Below are 12,052 nucleotides of genomic sequence, written 5' to 3'. Positions count from 1 at the left end.
TAGAGCATGGAGATGTGATTATGCATCTTTACGTTTTGCTGTTTGCTTTTGTGTGCATGAAGTATCTTTAGAAGGAAATGAGAAATAGAGATTTTCTTTGGGGGGGAACTGGGCGGTGTCACCTATTCATAAAACTAAAAATTCATAAAATTAAACATTTAATTAAAAATATTTTTAATTATAAATATAAATATCATCTGTTTTGTTAAACTTAACCTCGTTAATGTTTAATTTCTCAGAACATTATGGTTTGTTAAATTGTCCCTTCTGACCTATATTTGGGCATCATTTGCAGCTCAGAATGAGTCAGGATATTTTCATTTAGTTAAGTTTCCTCTTAGTGCTATCAAAACCAGGGTCACCCATTTTCCCTTGTATCCTGGACCTTTTGCCTGGCATTTGATGTGATGATACTACAGCTGTTAGCCTCCCCAACACTGTTGCTGCCATACCAGAAGTGTAGTGGCAGGTGGGGGAGACTTGTAAGTAGCAGGACTCTGTCATAAAAAATGTTAGAGAACTTAAATATCCTCTTAAGTTCTGAGTTTTCTTTGCATAATCAGAAATGTATTCTCTTGCTATTTTTACAACAAACCCTTAAAAAGTTTCTTAAACTAACAATAATAATTAAGAAATGCTTTTTCCCTGTATCACCTTTTAGATTAAGACATAAAATAATATTGAAAATTGTGGCTATAGAATATAGTTTTTTGTTGTTGTTGTTGTTGCTGTTGTTGTTTTTGAGATGGAATCTTGCTCTGTTGCCCAGGCTGGAGTGCAGTGGCACAATCTCGGCTCATTGCAAGCCCTGCCTCCCGGGTTCACGCCATTCTCCTGCCTCAGCCCCCAAAGTAGCTGGGACTACAGGCACCCGCCACCATGCCCAGCTAATTTTTTGTATTTTTAGTAGAGACAGGGTTTCACCATTTTAGCCAGGATGGTCTCGATCTCCTGACCTCGTGACCCGCCGGCCTTGGCCTCCCAAAGTGCTGGGATTACAGGTGTGAGCCACCAGCGCCCGGCCAGAAAGTAGTTGTTTTAAAACACTTGGAAAAGTATAGTACTGTAGACATGTAACAAAATTGCACTTGTGCCCTTTACATTTATATAAACATTTTTAAAAGTATTTAAGTTACATTTTGATCTTTACCAAAATTTACTCTTCCATTCAAGGGTTGTTTCTATCTTGTACAAAATTGTATTGCATAGCTCTTTTTTTTTTTTTAAACGTAAACTACCAAAGCAGAAAGGAGTTATCTAGTCTTAGATCCATTTTGAACTATGAAAAGATAAACGGTATTTTGACACTTTTACCTACATTAGTTAAAAGTGATTTTGCCTATTAAAACTTTAAGAAAGATCCAAATTATTATTATTATTATTATTATTTTGCGACGAGTCTCGCTCTGCCGTCTAGGCTGCAGTGCAGTGGCATGATCTCGGCTCACTGCAAGCTCCGCCTCCCGGGTTCACGCCATTCTCCTGCCTCAGCCTCCTGAGTAGCTGGGACTACAGGCGCCCGCCACCACGCCCGGCTAAGTTTTTTTATTTTTAGTAGAAACGTGGTTTCACCATGTTAGCCAGGATGGTCTGGATCTCCTGACCTCGTGATCCACCCACCTGGGCCTCCCAAAGTGCTGGGATTACAGGCGTGAGCCATCGTGAACGGCCCAAATGATTCTTAATTTTATGTCTCATTTGTTTGAATCATTGCTTTGTTACCCAGCAAAATAAAACAAATTAATTTATATAATTTTTATTAAAGCCTATCAAAATTATGGAATAGGCTTTTCTTTTCTCCCCCCCCCCCACCTTTTTTTTTTTTTTTTGAGACGAAGTCTCGCTCTTGTCCCCCAGGCTGGAGTGCAATGGTGCGATCTCGGCTCACTGCAACATTCGGCTCCTGGATTCAAGCGATTCTCCTGCCTCAGCCTCCCGAGTAGCTGGGATTACGGGCTCCTGCCACCACACCCGGCTAATATTTTTTGTATTTTTAGTAGAGATGGGGTTTCGCCATGTTGGCCAGGATGGTCTCGAACTCCTGACCTCAGGTGATCCTCCCACCTCAGCCTCCCAAAGTGCTGGGATTACAGGCGTGAGCCACCGTGCCCGGCCAGAATAAGGTTTTCTTAAATCCTTATTACTTAAACTCTTAAAAAAATTTTTTTCTGGCTGGGCACAGTGGCCCAGAGATTACAGGCGCCCGCCACCACGTCCAGCTAATTTTTGTATTTTTAGTAGAGTTGGGATTTTGCTGTGTTGGCCAGGCTGGTCTCCATCTCCTGACCTGAAGTGATCCACCCGCCTTGGCCTTTTAAAGTGCTGGGATTACAGGCGTGAGCCACCGTGCCTGGTCCCCAGGCCATTCTTTCTATTCTAAGTGTCTAGTCTAGTAAGCTTTTTTTTGAGCTAGATGATGATCAATATGAAGTTTTTTTATTATGACATTCTTACTAATTAAGTGCTTATTCTTAGTAATTTTCTTTGTCACGTTTTCAGGACTACAGGAATATGTGGAAGCTGTCTCTTTTCAACACTTCATCAAAACACGATCATTAATTAGTATGGATGAAATTAATAAACAATTGATATTTACGACTGAAGACAATGGGAAAGAAAATAAAACTGTGAGAATTTAAAATTTATTTCACATTATATAATTTATGTAACAGTATGACGATTCTAGTAGATTTACTGGCTTATGCTAAGATTGAGATGGGAATGTTCTTTCTAAAGTATGGTTTTGTAGAGTCTCAACTAGGAAATGGTCTTTTTAAATATTTCAGTTAGTGGATAGAACAAGAACAACTCTGGGCATATTGGGAAAGTAATGCTCTTTACCTAAAGCATTATGGAGTGCTTACTGTAAGTCCTCTTTTGGTTTTACTCTCTATTTTTCACTTGCCCTTTGTAAGCACTGTCTTATTTAATCCTTTTATTAACCATATGTGGTAAGCATTGTTACTCTCATTTTACAGAGAAAGAAACAGACTTTTAGAGAGGTTAAGTAACTTGCCAGAAGCCACACAACTAAAAAGTGTGGCAGAGCTAAGATTTGAAGTTAGGTATTTTGAATCCAAGCCTGTGCCCTTGTCCGCTCTGCCAGCGCTTCTCACAGTGTGCTACAGGGATCCCTTGCATCAGGTACCTACCTCAAAGGGTTGTTTTAAAGGATTTGACTTAAAGGTTATTAATTAGGCAATATACAGCAGCACCTGACACGTAATATACATTATATACAGCACCTGACACGGAAGTGCTCAGTAGTTTGCCATTATAAAGTAGTTTTTATATAGTGAGAGCTGTTAATCATTTACTCAATTCATAATGCTTATATCTGAAATTTATGTAGCTTTTCTGAATTAAGAAAAACTTTGCAGTTTGACTTTTAAACAAATACTATTTTTTTTCCTTCTGGGTTTCAAGATATAACAGGCAGTAAGGTAAGCTGTATTGACTATTTGATACTTTCTGAGATACCAGTACACTTAAAATTAAATATTTTTAAATAATTTATATTATTTAAATAATTGTTTATTAAATTATTAAATTATTAATAATTTAATTTAATAAATATTAAATAATTATTTTAAAATTTTTCTTTATTTTTTCTTTTTAAAATTATTTTTAAAAACACCATATATTAAGGATAGGTAGGCAGGAGATGGAAGACACTGTAGAAATAATATTTTCTTGAATATCAACTAAAATATTAATACAAATGAGACTAATTTGGCATGACAGGTATAACTTACTTTAAGGAAGCCATGTATTAACTTTAAGTTATATGAAGTGTATTAAGGAGGAAATGTATTTTGAGAAGTAAAATTTCTTCATATTTTTTATTCATATAGTGTAGACTGAATTACACAAAGAAGTAAAGTAGGTCTATTTGACCCTGCTTCTCAGTGATATTAGGGAAGTTACCACACTTTCCTTTAAAGTTCTCTGTGTATCAAAATGAAAATATTGGGGAAAAGGCCAGAAAATTGAGAGTCAAAGTACTGTTTTCAGGACTTAGGTACCAGATTATTTTAAGATTATGGGGCTATAATATTCATATACATGTTTCAAATTGTATAAGACTATATTCATAAATAAGTTTTAGTGCTAAAGATGCTTGGTGCTGAAATTTCTGGGAATTTGATTGGGAAAGGTATTTTGCTCTGACTTGCCTGTTGAGAATATTGTCAAAACTATTTAATTTTTATTTTAAAAAGTTTTGTGAAAAATTTCAAACATGCAGAAAAATAGAATGGAAACAATAGTGCCACTAACTAGCTATCATATTCCCATAGCTCAACGTCATATTACCTGTGATGTTTCTCGGACCTCATTTCTTATGCTAAATGATGAGGACGTTGCACCAGATGGTCTCTGCAGAGTCCAAACAATGTTAGGATTCAAGTATTAGATACATAGCAAAGAGTGATCTTAATAAAGCTGTCTCCCTCGTCTCAGCTTATATTTATGTAACTTCCTTTAAACTTTACTCAAAAGAATTATCTCATTAGTTCCTCAAATGCACAATTCTTACCTGTATGCCTTTGTAGTTCCCACTACCTAAAATGTCCTTTGATGTAACTGCAACTTCACCTACCCTTTTATACATACCGTCTCTTAATAACAATTTAGGCATCGTCTCTACCAGAAAGAATTCAGTAGAGGGAAATTGATGTGGAGAGAGATTTCATGATGATATCATGATAGCAGCTAGCATTTGTTGAATATTTACTTTGTGTTGGGCATTATGCCAAGAACTTGGTAAATGTTCTCATTTAACCCTTAAAATAAACCTCTGAGGTAGGTACTGTTATCCCATTTTACAGATGAGGAAACTGAGGTTTAGAGAGATGAAATAACTTGCCCAAGGGCATACACCTTATGAAGCAAGGTCCTGGAAGAGGTGGGAGGAGATGGGTCAAGGTCATTTGGAAGAGTTAACCTCAAACAAGAGGAGGGACAACTCATCATCTGAGACTGGAGGATAGAAGGTAAAGATGGGTGTGGATATAAATTTTTTTTTTTTTTTTTTTTGGTAGGGATAAAGGCAGTTGCGAGAAATTGTGCTAGGTAAGCTGGCAAATGACCAGGTCACTGAAATTGGGCAAGGTTGTCTACTGAAAGTGAAGAGGTTTGGGATTTGAGTAGAGCCCTGAGGAGAGTGGTGAAAGGTTTGAAATTGTGTTTGAAGAGGCTGGAAAGAGAACCATCTAATGATAAGTAAAAGGATTGGAGAGTAATTTGTAGCAGTACAGACTCTGCAGTTGTGATTACCATTTTTTTTTTAACTCAGTGAGTGGTACTCAGCCACCTGAATAAAGGACTAATGAGTATATTTTAGTATTGATTGAGGATTCTGTTTTTGCTGGGTAGGTGCAGTAGAAAATATAGCAGTCTAAGGGAATTGAGGATGCAGTGAGAGAATAATAAATTGTGACGGTGAGTGCTAAGTAGGGAAAGACAAGAAGCCAGAAAAAGACTGAGCTTCTTAGGAAAACATTGATGGATCACAAACTTGGAGGGCTGTATGGTTTTTCATTTAAGAAAGTAATTGTTGCGCAATAAAGTTATTAAGCCTTGTTTAAGAATATTTTAATTTTGTACGTCAAGTGGAGTTGGAAATAGTTGGTTTCATAATGATATATTTCAAAAGTATCTTGAAGTCATCTGGTTCAATTCACTACCCAGGGCACACATTCCTCCTGTAACATCCCAAGTGGTTATTAAGCAAAACAGATTTATTTTATTTAGAAAAAATTAGTATGACTGATTTGCTATTGATTTTGTACTTCTATAATAAATGTGATACATGCTATATTCACTCTTTTTCACAGTGTTCTTTCTTGTGTGTGTGTGTGTGTTTTTTTGTTTTGTTTTGTTTTTTTACCAGCCCTCCTCTGATGCACAGGATAAGCAGTTTGGTACTTGGAGACTGAGAGTCACACCTGTCGATTACCTACTGGGAGTGGCTGACTTAACTGGAGAATTGATGCGGATGTGTATTAACAGTGTGGGGAATGGGGACATTGATACCCCCTTTGAAGTGAGCCAGTTTTTACGTCAGGTTTATGATGGGTTTTCATTCATTGGCAACACTGGACCTTACGAGGTTTCTAAGAAGCTGTATACCTTGAAACAAAGTTTGGCCAAAGTGGAGAATGCTTGTTATGCCTTGAAAGTCAGAGGGTCAGAAATTCCAAAACATATGTTGGCAGATGTGTTTTCAGTTAAAACAGAAATGATAGATCAAGAAGAGGGCATTTCTTAGAATCTAACATTACTCAGTTACTAATTCTTTTGAGAACTCCTAAGAGACCAATTTGTAAGACTTATTTAGTATTTCATTTAACTTTATTGTGGCTTTTACATAGAAACATATTCAGTTGTACTTGTTTTAAATTGTATACAAGCTGTACATAAAATTAGCCAAATGAATCATTTGTTATATCTTATTCATGAAAGTTTGCATACAGATGTTTGCATATATGCCTTTTTGAATTTTTGCTGGTTAACCTTTATCATTTATCTTTGTAATGTGAACATGCTTCAGAGTGTACCTTTTGCCATAACCTATTTTAATTTACTTTTTCTGAAGTTTGGAGTGATAATTTTTAGTGGAAGCAATTTGTAATTTAAGTTGGTGGTTTTATTATATATAGAAAATATTTTTTAGTTAAACTTCTGGACTTGAGCGTCCTGTTTAAATTTCTTGTTAATATTGTGCCAAGCCTCAAAAATAGGCTTATTCCATGGAACAAGAATTAAAAATGAATAAGCTATCAATATATAATTTAAGTACAAGTTTAGGCTGGGCGTGGTGGCTCACGCCTGTAATCCCAGCACTTTGGGAGGCCGAGGTAGGCAGATCACGAGGTCAAGAGATCAAGACCAGCCTGACCAACGTGGTGAAACCTCTTCTCTACTAAAAATACAAAAATTAGCTGGATGTGGTGGTATGTGCCTGTAATCGCAGCTACTTGGGAGGCTGAGGCAGGAGAATCACTTGAACCCGGGAGGCAGAGGTTGCAGTGAGCCAAGATTGCGCCACTGCACTCCAGCCTGGGTAACAGAGCAAGACTCCATCTCAAAAAAAAAAAAAAAAAGAAAAAAGAAAGTACAAGTTTATAAAGTATTATAGTGAAAAATTCACATTCTGGCTGATTGTAGGCCATTTAAAATTTATATAAAACAACCTTCCATAAAAATTTGACAGGTGCCCAGATGTTACTTTCTCCATTTATTATTATTATTTTTTTAATCACAGAAGGTCTGATAGAGAATTGGAGCTAAATTATAATATTTTTGTTGGTAAAGTTGAGTTATGTACTTGTACATACAATGGAAATGCTTTTAGTAGTGATTATTTAGCAATTTTTGTTTTTGTTATATTAGGCATGTTTGGAGGCTTTCCTATTCTAGCATTTAAATTTAAATTTTATTAAAATTAAATAATTTAAATCTAGCATTTAAATTTAAATAATTTAAGTCTAGCATTTACATTTAAATAATTATAATGAAGTTTTGAAATACTAAGTTAATCCAGACCTTTAGTTGTCCCGTGGTGTTAATAAAGTTGCCAAAGAAAATGTATTATGAACAATTCAGCAATAAGACAATTGTCAACACAGTTGAGAATAACAATGGTAATCGTTAGTAATATTTAGAATTGGAATTTGCCTACTGAAATAGTTAGAGATGATTACTTGTGATGTGAAACTGAATTGAGCATGACAACCAGACATTTCCAGTTGGTTTTGTAAGTTTTGAGAATCTAGATACTGGGTTTTATTTTTTGAAAGATTAGCTCTGTTTGTAAGGGCTGATTCCTTGAAAATGTAATTTTCCAGAAAAACACCTAAAGAAAATAAAACATGGACATGCCTAGTAAATTCTGTTTTTTTGTTTGTTCGTGTTAGTGATGGTGGTTTTTTGGTTTTCCAACTCACCTGTAGTCAACTCACTACAGGTGAGTTGGTGCCATTGCTACTGATATATCTCCACAGTTCATGTCATACTAATACTGTGGATGTTACGCCAACTCTGAGTGTCTCACTTTTAAAAATACTTACTATGATGGCATCATGTGTGGTAACAGTTTTCATCTTTAATAGAAAAAGAAACTGGTTCTAGGTCATATGGTAAGTTACTGACAAAATTCTGAAAGAATATTGGGTTCTTTCATAAATAATTTCTGGCATGTATTACATCAGTGAATTTTTTTATTTTTTTAGACTTAGTCTCTCTCTGTTGCCCAGGCTGGAGTGCAGTGGCATGATCTTGGCTCACTGCAGCCTCCACTTCCTGGGTTCAAGCGATTTTCCTTCCTCAGCCTCCTGAGTAGCTGGGATTACAAGCACATGCCACCATGCCTGGCTAATTTTCTATTTTTAGTAGAGATGGCGTTTTCATCATGTTGGCCAGGTTGGTCTCAAACACCTGACCTCAAGTGATCCTCTCACTTCAGCCTCCCAAAGTGCTGGGATTACAGGCGTGAGCCACTGTGCGCAGCCTACATCAGTGATTTTTAAAGTACACATTGAGTGCCCTGGGGCTTTTTGAAGGTGTCTCAAAGAAAGATGATATTTAAATTAGATTGGCAGAACAGATTTGAAAATTCAGTCCCTTTATGTCTACATAAGACTTACTTTAGATTCAGACACACAAGTAGATTGAAAGTAAAAGGATGGAAAAAGATACTCCATGCAAACAGTAACCGAAAGAGAGCTAGAGTGGTTATATGAATAATATCCAACAAGATAGACTTCAAAAAAATTATTTTTTGCTAGAAACAACATACAATAAAAGACTCAACCCATCAAGAATACGTAACAATTATATACGTGTGTGTATACGTGTACACACATATTTCTAACAGAGCCCCAAAATACCTAAAGCAAAATTTAAGTGGAGAGAAATAGACAATTCAACAGTAATCATTGTAGATTTCAGTACCCCACTTCCAATGGCTAGGACACTAGGACAGAAGATCAGTAAGGAACTTGAACCACTCTGTAGACCAATTGGATTTAACAGACATATATACAGAACACTCCACTGAACAGCAGAATGCATATTTTTCTCAAGTGCACATGAAACATTCTTTGCAAAATTTTAGACCGCAAAACATCTCAATAAATTTAAAAATACTGAAATCATACAAAATGTGTTCTCTTACCACAATGGAATGAAACTATAAATCAATAGAAGGAAAGTGGTATAATTTACTAATAGGTGGAAGTTAAACAATGTACTCCTAAGTAACCAGTGGGTCAAAGATGAAATCACAGGGAAATGAGAAAATACTTCGGGGTGAATGGAAAGAAAAAGTTGATATACAATAGCATATGGGATGCAGTGGAGCTGTGTTGAGATAGAACTTTATAGCTTTAAATGCCTGCATTTAAAGAAGGTTTCAAATTAATAAGCTAAACTTCAGCCTTAAGAAATTAGAAAAAGAAGGGCAAAGTAAACCACAAAAGAAGCAGAAGAAAGGTAATAAAGATTTTAGCAGAAATACGAAATACAGAAGAGAAAAACAATTGAGGGCTGGGCGTGGCAGCTCACACCTGTAATCCCAGCACTTTGGGAGGCTGAGGCCGGTGGATAACCTGAGGTCAGGAGCTCGAGACCAGTCTGGCCAACATGGCGAAACCTTGTCTCTACTAAAAAATACAAAAGTTAGTTGGGTGCGGTGGCACCTAGCTACTTGGGAGGCTGAGGCAGGAGAATCTCTTGAACCCAGGAGGTGGAGGTTGCAGTGAGCCACTGCACTCCAGCCTGGGTGACAGAGCGAGACTCCATCCAAAAATAATAATAATAATTGAGAATAGCAACAAAACCAGAAGTTGACTCTTTGTGAAGATCAACAAAATAAACCTTTGGCTAAACTGATCAAGAAAAAAAGACTCAAATTACTAAGATCAGGAATGAACGAGGGAACGTTATTACCAACCATACAGAAGTAAAAAGTGCAGTGGTGCGATCTCGGCTCACTGCAACCTCCGCCTCCTGGGTTCAAGCAATTCTCCTGTCTCAGCCTCCCTAGTAGCTGGGAATACAGGTGCACACCACTACACCCTTCTAGTTTTTGTATTTTTAGTAGAGACGGGGTTTCACCATATTGGTCAGGCTAGTCTCGAGCTCCTGACCTCAGGTGATCCACCCGTCTCGGCCTCCCAAAGGGCTGGGATAACAGGTATGAGTCACCACACCCAGCCTTCTTTTCTTTTTTGTAGAGACAAGGTCTCGCTATGTTGCCCAGGCTGGTCTCAAACCCCCAAGCTCAAGTGATCCTCTTGCCACAGCCTCCCAGGAATATACCTCATTCAATAGACTATACCCACAATTATATATAATGCATAATCATATGTGATTATATTTTGCATATAATGTAAGGAGATTTCATAGATCCTCTGAAATTCATCTATGGATGCTCTAAAACTATGTTGCTGGAACTCAGATTAAGAACCCTTGTCTCAGCCTCCCGAGTAGCTGGGACTACAGGCGCACACTGCTACACCCTGCTAGTTTTTGTATTTTTAGTAGAGGTGGGATTTCACCATGTTGTGCAGGCTGGTCTTGAACTCCTGACATCAGGTGATCCACCCACCTCGGCCTCCCAAAGTGCTGGGATTACAGGCGTGAGCCACCGTCCCCAGCGCTAGAGTGTTTCTCTATAGAGAAACATTAATGGCTTTCATATCTTCCTGAAATGGATTTTTGACTTAAAACTAAGAATCACCTGGTATAGATTGTATTAGGGTTAGGGTTCTCTAGAGGGACAGAACTAATGGAATATATATATATAGAGAGAGAGAGAGAGTTAAGTATTAACTCACACGAGCACAAGATCCCCCAATAGACCATCTGCAGGATGAGGAGCAGGGAGAGCCAATCAGTGTTCCAAAACTGAAGAACTTGAAGTCCAATGTTCAAGGGCGGGAAGCATCCAGTACAACAGAAAGATGTAGGCTGGGAGGCTAGGCCAGTCTCTCCTTTCACATTTTTCTGCCTGCTTATATTCTAGCCGAGCTGGCAGCTGATTAGATGGTGCCCACCCAGATTTAAGGGTGGGTCTGCCTTTCCCAGCCACTGACTCAAACGTTACTCTCCTTTGGCAACACCCCCACAGACACACCCAAGATCAATATTTTGTAATCTTCAATCCAATCAAGTTGACATTCAGTATTAGCCATCACGTAGATGATTTCTTAAGGTCCCATGCACCATCAAAGGCTTTCCAAACCTATTAGGATTTTAACTAGATGAAGCAGTTCTCAGGATTTATGTAGCATTTGGATTTTCTTTTGTATGTTTGTTTTCAAGACAATGAATGAAGTTCTCTTGAATGGGTGTTCCATAGTTGTAGCACCTCATTCCCCTAAAGTTCTCATTTTATAGAGTCACACTGATTTTAATTCAGAGATTACCTATTCTGATTGTTTTCTATCTATATATAATTGTATGTCTCAAGAAAAATCTTTTTTTTTTTTTTTGCCTTTGCGGAATAAAAGGACTATCTATAGTTAATTTTTAGTTATATCATCTTCAGATTTTAAAAGTCATCCTTACTGGTCTACTTTTTTTCTGGGAAGGTCTTGTTTGTAACCATTGTCAATGATCTTTTGAATAATATAAGCAGTTGCATTTTCCAAATCCTAACTGTTGCTTTAAGAAACATGACAGAACAATATCTGGGTGACATAAAAACACAGAACTCAAAATACAAAACTTTTTTCCATATCCATAATGCCCACAAAAGCCTCTAAGGCTGCCTTTGTCTACCTGATATCACACACACACATGCACACACACACGAGTTTCTCTGGGACACTTCTTAGTACTTCATGTATGGAGGTAAAATGGATAAAAGACTAGCAACACCAAACAGGCAGAATCCTAATGGCACTGCCTCTTCAGGAATGAAGATTTGGGTCACCCACCAGGTAAAAAAAAAACCCTCAATTAACTGAAGTTTTGACTACAGAGAAAGGGAACATAGGATGGGTAGTAGAAGGAAATCATAAATATCAACTATCACCTCAGGAGT

General features: G+C 37.2%; 1 protein-coding gene across 2 annotated transcripts in view; it reads left to right on the top strand.

The window, feature by feature from the left end:
• The window catches only part of TSNAX (translin associated factor X), a 37,839-nt gene extending 29,947 nt beyond the window's left edge, over positions 1 to 7,892 (top strand). The window contains exons 5-7 of one of the 2 annotated variants that reach the window (XR_010149795.1): positions 2,500 to 2,627; positions 4,830 to 4,994; positions 5,894 to 7,892. Coding sequence is in view for 1 of the 2 variants with exons in the window: in XM_514271.9 (XP_514271.4) it covers positions 2,500 to 2,627; positions 5,894 to 6,271 (506 nt within the window). In the remaining variant the exon portion in view is untranslated. The remainder of the gene's footprint in view (positions 1 to 2,499; positions 2,628 to 4,829; positions 4,995 to 5,893) is intronic. The other variant, XM_514271.9, reaches the window with a different exon arrangement.
• The last annotated feature ends 4,160 nt before the right edge of the window (positions 7,893 to 12,052 follow it).

Source organism: Pan troglodytes, chromosome 1 (assembly GCF_028858775.2).
Source record: "Pan troglodytes isolate AG18354 chromosome 1, NHGRI_mPanTro3-v2.0_pri, whole genome shotgun sequence".
Classification (NCBI taxonomy): Eukaryota; Metazoa; Chordata; class Mammalia; order Primates; family Hominidae; genus Pan; species Pan troglodytes.
This window is presented reverse-complemented; position numbering and strand designations above follow the sequence as displayed.